Below are 12746 nucleotides of genomic sequence, written 5' to 3'. Positions count from 1 at the left end.
AATATAGTTGAAAGTGTATGTGTGTACTCTTCTGCAGGCATATATGTGCATGTGCCTTCAAGTTGCCTGTCAGCTTACAGCAATCTCATAAATTTCATGAGGTTTTCTTAGGCAAGTAATACTCAGGTAATTTTGCCAGTTCCTCCCTAGCCTACAGCACCTAGTAGTCGTTGATGGTCTCCCATAGAATCACAGAGTCAAAGAGTTGGAAGAGACCACAAGCACCATCCAGTCCAACCTCAGGAGCTTCCACTACACTCTGAGGCAGAGAGTTTCACTGTTGAACAGCTCTTATGGTCAGAAAATTCTTCCTAATGTTCAGGTGGAATCTCCTTTCTTGTAATTTGAAATCATTTCTCCTAGGTCCTAGTCTCCAGAGCAGCAGAAAACAAGCCTGCTCCATCTTACTTATAATACCGTTTCAAAAATTTAAACATGGTGATCATGTCTTCTCTTAACCTTCTCTTGTGCAGGCTAAACATAGTTATTTAGGCTGCTCCTCATAGGACATGGTTTGCAGACCTTTGATCATTTTTGTCATCCTCCTCTATACAGAGCATCTGTAGCTTCCCTGATGAGATGAGATCTGGTGCCTTTAGGATATTTAGGCCATTCTACTATAGTGAGTTTAACCTTTCTCTACATTGTTCCATTTGCCATGGCCCACATAGCAAGTAGGAAATTTTATCATTATAGTCCCATAAGTTCATGTAGCCCAAGCACATGTTACTCTAAGCTATAATGCCACACAGAGCAGCAAAAAGCCTTTTCTAATTGTAATACTGATAGTAGTTTTTGATTTTGTGGGATGTAGACTATATCTTCTTTGCTAAGTAATTACTTGAAAACTGCTTTCATGGTTCAGAACAAAAATCCATTGTCTCCTGCAATCTTGTCTCCACTGGTGGTCTGAAAGTGTTCCTCCCTGGGAAGCTCACAAGCCAGATTATGAGGCAGATAACCATCTTTTGCCCTGTTGTTTGTTTCCTGTAAGAAAGAGAGGACATGGATTTGAAGATTTTTTTCTCAAAAAGGAGTATTAATGAAAATCCTGCTGTTTTCTGTAGCTGTGTACTCCAGAAACACTGTGCCTAACATTTTTTTCTGATTTGAAAGTCTCTAGTATTCTTAAAGTGTTGAGATTTTTGACTGGTTCTTTTTTCTTGGCTGGTTTTATTTTAGCCAATTTTGTTTTGTACAATATATTAAGTACTGCAACGTTCTTACAGGGCGTGGAAGCTAAACCTCTTTGTTTTTGTAGTGGTTCTGAGATGTCTTGGTGAAAAAATGCTTTTTAAGAAAGGGAGCTGGATCTAGTCAATTCAGGAGCTGCAGAAAAAGGTTTTGCTAGTTGTACTTGGCCAACAGGCTGCACTTTCCCCACACTGGCTTTAGATGTCAAACAAAGTCAGGTTGAATTTGACATGTTTAGCTTTGATTGTTGTGTAATATATGTTCTCCTCTGTTCCCATGTGAATTCATATTCTAATGTTTATCTGTCTCTGATTTGGCCAGAAAGCCTCATAGATCTAAACTAGCATAATATAAAGCCTTCCAGAAACATAAGGCATTCCAGATTGTTGGTCTAGAGTTCCTATCATCTTTGACTATTGGGCATGTTGCTTCTGGCAGTTAGGAGCCCAGTAATATTTAGGGGGCTACAGGTGTTGCTTACCAGATGTAAACGTTTAAAAGGGTATGCATGTGTCTTCAGGAAGATAATCTAAGAAGTGAGATATACCTTGGGAGAAGCAACAGGGATTCCCAAACTAAGGCCCACAGGCTGGATGCGGCCCTCCAAGGTAGTTTACGTGACCCCGCCCTAAACTTTAGACTTAGAGTCTGCCTTAGTTGGAAACGACTTGAAGGCACACAATAACAATAATCTTTATTAACTTGACTATCTCATCAGCCAAAAGCAGGCTCACACTTCCCACTGAAATACTGTTAAGTTTATGTTGGTTAAAGTTGTTCTTTAAAATATTGCATTGTTCATTTTTTTCCAAACTATAATCTGCCCCCCCCCCCCCCCCAGTAGTCTGCGTGACCGTGAACTGGCTGTCTGTTTAAAAAGTTTGAGGACCATACAATAGGAGAAGACTGTTGATTTCATATACTGGATGGTGGATTGCCAGAGTATCTCCAGCTGGATCTACACTGTATATGAGTCTACACTCATATCTGACAGTGCTTCTCTTACGTTCCTAAATGCAAGATATGAAACTGTCTGTAGAATATATTAAGGATAATATTAAAAACAGAAGTGGCGAGTGCTGGGTTTTCCAGATATTGTTGGACTGCAACTCCCAGGTGCAGTAGTCAACATAAACAATGGAGAGTTACAGTCTAGCAAATACTTGAAGAATTGTAGGTGCCAATTATGATTTAAAGGGAGTTAATGAAGCTCTGACAACATAGAAGTGAGTATAGCTTTTCTTTTTATTGCAGGGAAACAGTGGTCTCAAGCCAAAGGAGAATGAGGTCACATCCAAGCCCTGGCATTGGCCCATCAATTATCAAGTAAGTGGACAAAAACGACTCTTGAGTGTTGAGGCTTTTGCACTTGTATTCACATTTTTAATACTACAGATTGAAAATCTGCTTTTTACAGGATGTGTATTTAAATGTCTTCTGCATAAAACCAATCCTCATGACGTATATTTTTATCAGTTGTTTCTGACAAAACCATCATTGTTTCCATAGGGCCTCCGTTTTTCTGGAGTCAATGAAACAGACTATAGAGTTTATTTGCTAGGAAACCCGGTAAGTTCACTGTGTTCTTTTTTTACCATTAGGGTGGGATATTGTTTGACTCCTAGAATAGGTGATTTCTATCCCTTGTCCAGCTCTGACTTCCACTTCCTCCTCATTATTCAAAGTAGTTTGTCAGTATAGACAGAGATTCCACTAGCATTTTCAGACTTAAAGGTTGGGGAGTGGGGGTGAGGGAGAAAGATCTTCTTTCTAACGCATCTCGAAGGAGTTACTGGATTCCTTTGTGTCTTTTTATTTCTTCTCAATAGTTTCTGTATAGTTTTATGGTACCTTCTGTGCATCTTTGTCTACCTGCAAGGCTTTTCCTCACAGGTGATCTGGTGGGTGAACTTACTCACAATCGGATTATATCTCATAATGGCAATATTTGTATCTGTGGCCATGAAGAGAGGAGTTCAGTTGACAGCTGAGCACAAAGGTAATGCAAATTTCTCCACATGCTCTGCCCCTTTGTCCATTGGACAGAGTGCGGGAAATGTTGTGTATGATGTCAAAAGGGTATAATAAAAATGTTGGGAGTCATAGATATTGAGAAATGTTGAGGAATCTTCTGTAGTTATTTCCAGTTGAGTAATAAGATACAAATTGGAAGAGGAGATCAATTTGGACATGACAATATTTACACATGTGCTCTTTGGATTTCGGCTTGAGATTTAATCATAGATAAATATCTATAAAAGGGAAATTTCTGTATGATAAATGTTAGACCTCATTTCCTTTGGAGAGACAATTCTGGATACAAAGAGAAACAGAAGTGATTACCTCTGATGTTAAGATCCTGCAATGAGAAACTTGCAAGTCTTATGCATTCAGTAGGTGTTTCTACTGCTATTGCAGTGGTATTCCAGAACATTCTATGGGTTGAGGCAAGGAATGCAGCCTGAGAGATTAGTTCTTGGAGTTTATATTCTTGGAATTTGAGCATTCTTGATGGGAATGCTTCTCAGCAAGCTTTGTGGTCTTTCAGAGCTCCAGTTAAAGGGTAATCTTCTACTTGGCTAGCAAAAGCTATTCACTGAGTCTACCTATTGGATATCTTTATACATGTACACAGTGGTATCACAAATATAGAATTGTCTCATAGTCAGAAAGAGTTAAGAGAAGAAAACCTAATCTTGCTGTTTCTGTAGGGAATCATCAGTTGAAAGAAGGGGTCTCTTCCATAGGTTTTCATGAATGTGGATTCATAACTTGGACTGCCTTGGATTTGTAGCAATAGCTAAAAAGCATAGTAGGAACAGACATGTTTACTTGGCAGATTTTTACTAATACATTACGTGATGCCTCCATTAGCAATGCTCTTCTCTCCCAAACCCTTAACTAGTGGTTCCCAACCTTTTTTGATGAGGGACCACTTGAACAGGGACAACCCTCCAACATTAGTACCAAAAGGATTACGAATCAGTTTTTGGTCATCTTTAGATTTGGTTAGGTTATTTGGGACACTGATTCAAAAAATTGCAATGGATAGACCACATCAGCTCTAGTTTCAGATATAGAATATATACCACCCAGTAGTCGCCATCTGCTTGCCCATAGAAAACCATGTTTAATAATCTAGAGCTGATGTGGTCTATCCAATGCAATTTTCTGAATCAGCACCCCAAATAACCCCAGTAACAGGCCTAAAAAACATAGACACCAAGTCGCCCCTTGTTCCAGGTGCCACATGGACTGTCTCTTCTCAGGGAGGGAGGGAGGTGGAGAAGCAGCTGTCTGGAGGCTTGTTTTCACGGGTAGTCAGCCTCTCTCCTTTGGACATCTCAGTTGCCCAGCACTATAAGAGGGTTTCGTGAGACCAGTCATTCTCGTGACATTAAAACAGATTGTTATACTATATACACTCTATGAAACTAGATTTCTGCAGGCAACTAAAAAAATGTTTCAGTTTTGATGTGAGAAGAAGACAAGAAATGTAGTTTGTGTGTAAAACCTTAACTTTTTGTATGCATATGTGTGGTATTCTAGAGCTTTCTCAAGTCTTGCTGAATGGCGGAGGAATAATTATGTTAGGATGGCTTCTTCATTATCTTCCTTTCTTCATGATGGGACGAGTGCTCTATTTTCACCATTATTTTCCTGCTATGCTTTTCTCCACCATGTTGACAGGTATGTTTCACAAATCTTTACACAGCACAAATGTAATGCCATGTAATGCCATGGTAAACTAGATCACAGAGAGCCTTCGAAATCCTGAGTGAAATAGATTTTTTATTTCTTGTGTCAGAAGTGAATTGAGATTACAGTTATAATGTATAGAAAAACCACAAAGTTAATAACTTGGCATTATACTAAATTTCCTTTGACCAGAAGCTGTCCACTTAGAGTGCCTCTGGTGTCACTGTAAGGAGGTCCTCCATTGTGCATGTGGCAAAGCTCAGACTGCATTGTAATAGGTGGTCTGTGGTTTTCTCTTCTCCACACTCGCATGTTGTGGACTCCACTTTGTAGGCTCATTTCTTAAGGTTAACTCTGCCTCTCGTGGTGCTAGAGCACAGTCTGTTCAGCGCCTATCAAGTCATCCAGTCTTCTGTGTGCCTAGGTGGGATTTTCTCATCTGGTATCAGTCACTGATTGAGGTTCCTGGTTTTAACCTGCCACTTTTAGACTCTCACTTGCTGAGGTGTTCCATCGAGTATCTGGACCAAGGCATTGATTTCTCCTGCCCAACCTTTGTTTGGATATCAGTCAGCAAGCCAACACCTTAAATTAAATGCAATAAATGACTGTATTTTTGTTGTTGTTAAACAATGTTTGGATTAAAGCTAGAAACATTTTCCAGTAAATTGCATCTTTATCAGTGATTAGATCAGTATGTTCTGCTCCTTTCTATGGGAGACTTGGATGTAGAATTCCAGCTATTATTTACTATCTTTGAACAACTTACTTCATCCATCTTCATTTCCCTATTTTGACATTGATAAAAAGATGAATTAGCTACATAGTTGCTGTGAAAGTGAATGCGAAAAACCCGCCCCAGAAGTGGAATAATGATCACCTTCATTTTCAAATGTATTATATTTGACTGTTTGTGTTAATATTGGTTAACATTTTTTAAAAGTAGCCTCGTTCAGAAGTATTCTTGTATCTGGTACCAGGGTAGAGTGTTCTACAGCTGTATATATATATATTTAAAAATCATTTTTACTTTGCATTGTATTAGGTACTGTCAGTATATAATAAAATATATCGCTAACCTGAGCTGGAAAATTCCTTTTAGAGAGAGGTTGGGGAAGGAGAAGAGTTCAGGAGAGTATGTTAGTATCAGCATGGTAGTGAAAATTTGTGACTTTAGCATTGTACTGGACTTATTGTTTTACTGGAATTAGTGCAAATTTCAATAAAAAATGGGGTATTGCCCAGTAGAAATTATTTTGAAGGCCAACTATGAGAAAACTGTTTCGGACAGTTGGATAGAATTGTGTTCTGCCACTTGCCTCAGAGTTAGATTTTCATGCTTTCAATTGATATTAACTGTGCTAGTAAAAGTATGATTACACAATAGCTACAGGTATTGATTGATTGATAAGCTGCATCTTCTTGCCTTGGCATAATGACTAAAGTTTTCAAGTTCCATTATACCTGCCCAACCTTCCTTTATCTCTCATTCCCTCAGGCATTACATGGGATGTGTTCCTGAAATTCTGGGCTGGGTCCCAGTCATCTGGCATCCAGAGAAGAAAGGTTTACCAGTATGGGATAATGATGTTGATCCTACTCAGTATGTACAGGTGAGAATTGGTTTGTGAGCTTTTAACATATACCTAAAGGCATTTTTGTTGTTGGAAGAGTTGCTGTGCCATGACTACTTCTTAGTATTCATATGTTCCAGTGATTGTGAGAAAAGGGCCTTGCTGAGTAGCCAGAACCTGAAAAATAAGTTCAACAAGTAGCAGGAAACTATTGTGCAATGTTTTCACAATAGATGGGAACTGGACGATTTTTATGTTGCGTAAATAGCATTAGATATTGAATAGTGCTAATTTTCATTTACCCTTCAGAAGCTACCTCTTCTGAATTGCTTAGATCAGAGATGTTAAACTTGTGGCCCTCCAGATGTTTGGGCCTACAACTCCCAGAAGCCATAGCCAGCTTGTCCAATGGCCAGAAATTCTGGGAGTTGAAGTCCAAAACATGTTTGACACCACTGGCTTAGATAGCAGCAGTCTTATTTTATTAAAGGCTCGTTATTACCTTTCTCTCCAAACAGCCTTGCACTCTTTAATAGAGCTATAGAATAATTAGTTCTCTATGGGTCATGGAACTTCTTTCCAGCTTTATGTTCTGATTTTGATGTAGAATTTCAAGGAATTGGATTCACATATAGATCTTTCCCCACAGCTTCTACCTCTTCCATCCTCTCTCCTATGGGATGGTAGGACCTCTGGCTTCTGATCCCAACAGCCCAATGGCAGGGCTTAGGTGGCTGGAAACATGGGAATTCTAGATCCAGTGTGAAATAAGAAGAAGGGAGTAGAAAACAAGTAATGATGAAAATGTCCTCCTCATTCCACAAGAGATATGAAGGATCTTTCTCAACAGTGTTTTTGTGCTGATATAGAAAACAGACTGAGCACTTCAGGCACTGAGAAAAGCTGGTAGCCGTGAAGGAAAATATTGGCCATGTGGCCTGTCTTTCCAGTTACTTGACCCAGTGGCTGCATTCAAGATCGAACCATCCAAGCAATATATTCTGAATCTGGCCTCTATAGCAGGGGTCCTTTGTGTGAGAGTTTGGGGATGCATATGTGTTTCTTTGTTTTGACAAGAGTGTAGCTTTTATCTACCTGTCTTTGCTCATGTGTGATTTTTCAGAGCACAGGAAGTATGAAATATGCACAGAGAAGAGAGTCTTTGGTATCAGGGTAGTTTCCACCCAATAACATTTTATCATAATGTTTTAAAATCTACATGAGGGCAAGTGGGTGTGCGCACAAAGACACATGTCTGTCTTCTCATAACAGTTCTCTTGACTGCTCCTCTGGACCTCAAAAACTGGGGCTAAATGTCACAATAGCATTAAGCCTTTGGAAACTCTGTGCCTTGCTTATCCAAAGGCAGTGTGTTGTTCTGTTTTTGCACAGCCTTTTGCTCTCAGAGAACAGCATAAAAACTGCAAGGATGTAATATGGGAATGACATCATGGCATGCTAGTTGATATATGACAGTTTGTTTAGAAAACTCCAAACCAGAGAAATCAATAACTTCTTACATTTGTATAAGGTTTTCTGCTCTAAATTCCTCTGGTGGCGAGGAATGGTGCCTTGAGGGAGATGCAAAAGTTGTACAGACAGTTAGAGATAGTGATAGGAACATCACTTATTCTGCTAGTTCCATTGCTTATTAGTACTTCATTTTATGAAGAAGCTGTTTTTTAATTAACTCCATATACAGAATAGGGTGCTAACAATAGGCTGTTGAAACACTGTTTCTTTGTAAGAGAAACCTTTGAGGAGATGTTAGTCTCTGTCCTGTGATGAACTAATTAGAAAAGGTTATAGAGAAGTTATAGATTGAAGGCAGAAGTCATCACCTGGTTACTGGAAAAAGCTTTTCTTCATTTACTTCTAAGAGAATGTGAGAGAAGGTACTGAGTGTTCCAGAGTTTTCCTCAGCCAATTTAGCTTTGGCTGTAATTGCACAGCTTCCTTGAAGCCTTCTTTTGCATACATGTCAGGAAAATTGAGGCCATCCAATCATTCATTTCAGCATCTGTATTAAAGCTTGAAGCCTGCCACTTCCTATTCCCTTGTACTATCCATCATCAAAGGGCTGCTTCTGTTGGCATGGTGACTAAATGCCAGCATCCCCAGGAGAGATTTGATGGTGAAGGAGCGTGTTGATTGCTGGAGACTGCTAGATCTGTTGAGAGAGAGAAAAAGCTTAACTAGTTAAAGAATGCCATCATGACCAACTCTTTAATGTCAGTAGGTTTAGGTTTTTTTTATATATAATGCGGGGATCATCCTACAATGGAGCTCTTTTGGCAGAACAGTAAAATTTAGTAGAATTGAGTGATCCCACTCAACCCCTCCATCTTAAAACAAAAACCAAAATCAATAACGTTCCAAAACTTCTGCAGTTGAAAGTTCGCTTTAGCTATGTAACCGTTACATTAAGAGACCCAATCTTTTATTTACTAACTTTAAAAAAAAAACTGCAGGGAATCACTGCAATAAGTTTTTGGTTTTGATAACCATTCTATTTCCTGAAACATGAACTGCGATCCTTTGGCTGGCCTGAGAATGAGAAATCTCAGAATGAGAATGAGGAAGATGTGGCAGGCATGAGATCACAAAAACCTCCCATGATTGTGCTACTAGAAGAGGCAGCAGCTTGCTACTACTTATACAATAATGTATAAGTAGTTAGCAATAGTTGATGAACATAGGAAAGCAATGAATTCTGTTTTTTAGTGAAGTGCTCAAATGTAACCCTTGACTAAATTCCTCAGGATTAGGACCCCATCTGTTTGTCACTCAGTATTCAATTTTGTATTTATTTTTCATGAAGGTTCCCCTTAACTGAATGATGCTGCTGTGAATATGGATTCTATGGACAGCTTTCTTTTTTCTGAAATGTGTCTGATGAAACTGCTTTGCTATTTGGAAAGAAGTTTGAACAATAAAAATTGAATCAGGATGTTAGAATATAATGAGCAAGCTTCAGACTTGTCCTTCCTAATCACTCTCATTGACAGATGAATGTTGAGCATGCTAATCTTAGGAGAGTTGGTTGACTTCTTGTCCATGTGGTGCTGGGTTCTAGTAAAATTCATTGAAGTGTTTTTCCTATCCCTTTAAATATTAGTTATGGAGTAAAAATCTGGATTTTCTAGGAAAAAACTTTTGGCCTGACCTCTTTTGAGATACTGTGCTTTAGTTGGTTAGTTGAATGTAGCTGGGAAGAGGGTGCTAATTGATGATGGTATTTCTGGTCTTTTAGCACATTCCCATCTCTTCCTGGCTTAGATAAATCGTAGTTTTATCATTCACTACAAAGTAAATTAACAACATTCACCAGTATTTCGGAGCGTTCATCTTCTTTTCTCTTAGTACTTGTGAATGTTTGATTCAGAAGAGGGTAAATTATTTTTGAGTCTACATTTCATTTTTTATATTTTACAAAAGTTTGCCTTTATGCGATCATTTGCTTTCTTCCCAGTGACTATATCTGTGGGGTCTCAGCTCTGGATTCAAAAGTCAGAACTACATAGTTAAAGATACTCTGGAATTACCTTCTTCCTCTCCAGTCATTGTATTGAAACAGAGCGAAGTCTATCATGATGGGATGTGTTCCTAAATAAAACCTTTGTCTTGAGGAATTTAGAGACTTATACAGCCTTAATCTTCTATTCTAGTGTGAAATTAAAAAGTGTGATTCCACAACATTTCTTCTAAGAGATAAGGAAGGTAAAGCCAGAGATTAAAAACAATAAAATAAAATAAAATAAAACCCTAACCCACCCCTTGTGAAATGGCCCCCTGGCAGCTTATACCTTAGATCGGATCTTTAGGCTCTGAAGTGAAATCTGGTCCTCTGGTATTGTGTCCCCTTTCCACACCACTATGATTTGGTGGTTTTCCAGGTTTTGTGTGGGTATTTTTCCCACAAAAAAGGGTTAAAATGCCTCTCCTGCTTGGTAGTAAGATACTTTTAAACTGAAACAATTCTGCTATATCTGATCTATACATTTGATCAGCATCTTTCCTGCCTTTTTAAAAAAAAATTGAATTTGGGTTGGAAGAAGTCCCTACTTTCTTGCCTGGGATAATAGTATATCATAAACAATTTTCTCATTCTTTGTGTTGTCTAGATTATTATATCCAGAGTGACACAGATGTTTATCAGACCCCCACCCCTGATGTTTTTATTTATACATGGCCGTAACTGTTTGGTAGACAGGGCAAAACTACTCACTTGGAAGCAGCAAATGGCACAGAGCTTTCTGAATTACAGGCTGCAATAGAAAATCATGTTCATTCATTTCTGGCAAACAAGTGCCCAAATACACAACTAGCTTATCAGGTAGGCTTAGCTAAAGCCTTTCTCCCTAGCAGGGTGGCTTTTCATATGCAGAGAACTGATGAAGTAGAAAAACATTCAAACAATTCCCTGCTTAGTACTGTGTCCTAAATTATTTTCAAATCTGTATTTCATCTGTAACTTATGCTCTGCCTTAGATAACAGTAAGACAGTAGCCAGTATGATAGTTGTCTGCTAACTATAGGCAGCCTTCTGCATTATGAATTTCTCTTATTAATGCTGCTAATTCTGAACATATGTGTGTTTCGTTCATGAACATTGTATTTTTAAGTGAGCATATTTCATTGTTATGGAGTGTAGATAGTACTGAATAAAAATGCCTTTGGATTGATAAACTTTTTGTAAAGGAAGTAACAAAAGATAGAATTTACATTTCATTTTTGAAAAAAAATAAACAGGCTTTTAAAAAATGCCTTCTTGATTTTTAAATGTTTCCCTCTTTCTTGTTCATAGCGTCAACCTGATGACAAAGGATGTATGGACAGAAGGGTGTGTCATACCTTCCTGATTGCCACCAACAGTAGTTTTGTTTAGATAAAATATGACAGGAGATGTGTGTGTGTGTATATATGTGCGCGCATGCTTCAAATACCCCATAGCAGTGGTGTTTCAGTTTTGAGAGATCTCTGTATCCACTATTAGATGTTATACTTTACTTCAGTAGTCAGAGTTAGATGATAAAGGAAAAGAGCAGCTGTTCTTAGATGTAATCTTATAGTCTGATCTGTTTGGGGATTGGGGCAGTTCTCTCCTTATTGGTCTTCTCTTTTTTCTTAATACTATTATCCATGTCACACAATCAATGAATCAACAAAATCAAATCTGTATCCAAATTACAACATTCAATGTAAAGCAACTGCAACTATTTTTGAGGACCTTTTGAACTGAGAGGATTTTATCTTGTCATCCTAAAGCAGTGGTTCCCAAAGTTTTTTTTGACTAGGAACCACTTGACCAGGGAGGGACCAACATTAGTACCAAAAGGGTTACGAATCAGTTTTTGGTCAACTTTAGATTCGGTTTGGTTATTAGGGGTGCTGATTCAGAAAATTGCATTGGATAGACCACATCAGCTCTAGTTTCTGATACAGAACATATGCCGTCCAGTAGTTGGCATCTGCTCGCCCACAGAAAACCATATCTAATAATCATCGGCACTATAAGAGGGTTTCGTGAGACCAGTCGCTCTCATTGCAATGGTGTAGTAACGGTGAGACCGCTGGCCATATTTTAGTTCTTGCTGACCACTGGTGGTCCACGGACCACTGTCCTAAAGGAAAATGATTTGATCCATTTGCTAAAATGTGCTGTATTTCTAAAATCTGTAGTGGGATTTCTGTGTTCCATTCATTCAAACCTGGCAAGATTGCCAAGCAAAATCTGTATTCAGTGGGAATGAATGTATATTGATTATGGAGTGAGATTGGCTAGCAGTTCAGAAATGCAGCAGCTTGAACTGTCTTTTATGGCTGTGTGAAAAAAAAATCATCTTCTGAAGCTAAAAAGTATAATGGTTTATGTGAAATAAATCCCATCCAGATTCTAAATAAACATGTCCAAATAGTAATCATCAACAAATCAACTGTTGACAGTTTCCTTAAGAATACCTGGGACATCATTTAGTAAGGCTGTGTGTCTCCCTCACTCTATTTCTTGTTAAAATGGTGAAGAAACTGAGAGAAGATTAACAGAGAGAAGGCGGACAGACAAATAAAATATAAAGAATTCTGTCATGATGAGTTGTTTGAAATTGAAGACAGAAATGTCTAGTGTATGCTAGTAGAATGTAGATTATGAAGTGAGCCCTTGCTGTATTTATATTTTTCAAAGACATAACAGCAGCAAAAAAACACCCTGAGAAGTCATTTGGTGAGAAAAGTCGGGAATTAGTTAAGCTTCAGGTTAGTTGGTGGGAAGGGAAAATC

The 12746-nt window shown here is 38.4% G+C and overlaps 1 protein-coding gene across 1 annotated transcript in view; it reads left to right on the top strand.

Moving 5' to 3' along the window:
- Positions 1-9430, top strand: part of POMT2 (protein O-mannosyltransferase 2) — a 42732-nt gene extending 33302 nt beyond the window's left edge. The window contains exons 16-21 of the mRNA XM_060757896.2: positions 2449-2520; positions 2704-2763; positions 3088-3193; positions 4744-4884; positions 6392-6506; positions 7117-9430. Coding sequence (XP_060613879.2) covers positions 2449-2520; positions 2704-2763; positions 3088-3193; positions 4744-4884; positions 6392-6506; positions 7117-7222 — 600 coding nt within the window. The 3' untranslated portion in view covers positions 7223-9430. The remainder of the gene's footprint in view (positions 1-2448; positions 2521-2703; positions 2764-3087; positions 3194-4743; positions 4885-6391; positions 6507-7116) is intronic.
- The last annotated feature ends 3316 nt before the right edge of the window (positions 9431-12746 follow it).

The sequence above is a fragment of the Anolis sagrei genome, chromosome 1, assembly GCF_037176765.1.
Source record: "Anolis sagrei isolate rAnoSag1 chromosome 1, rAnoSag1.mat, whole genome shotgun sequence".
Taxonomy (NCBI): domain Eukaryota; kingdom Metazoa; phylum Chordata; class Lepidosauria; order Squamata; family Dactyloidae; genus Anolis; species Anolis sagrei.
Note: the sequence above shows the minus strand (reverse complement) of the source record. Positions and strands in the feature narration are given on the sequence as shown.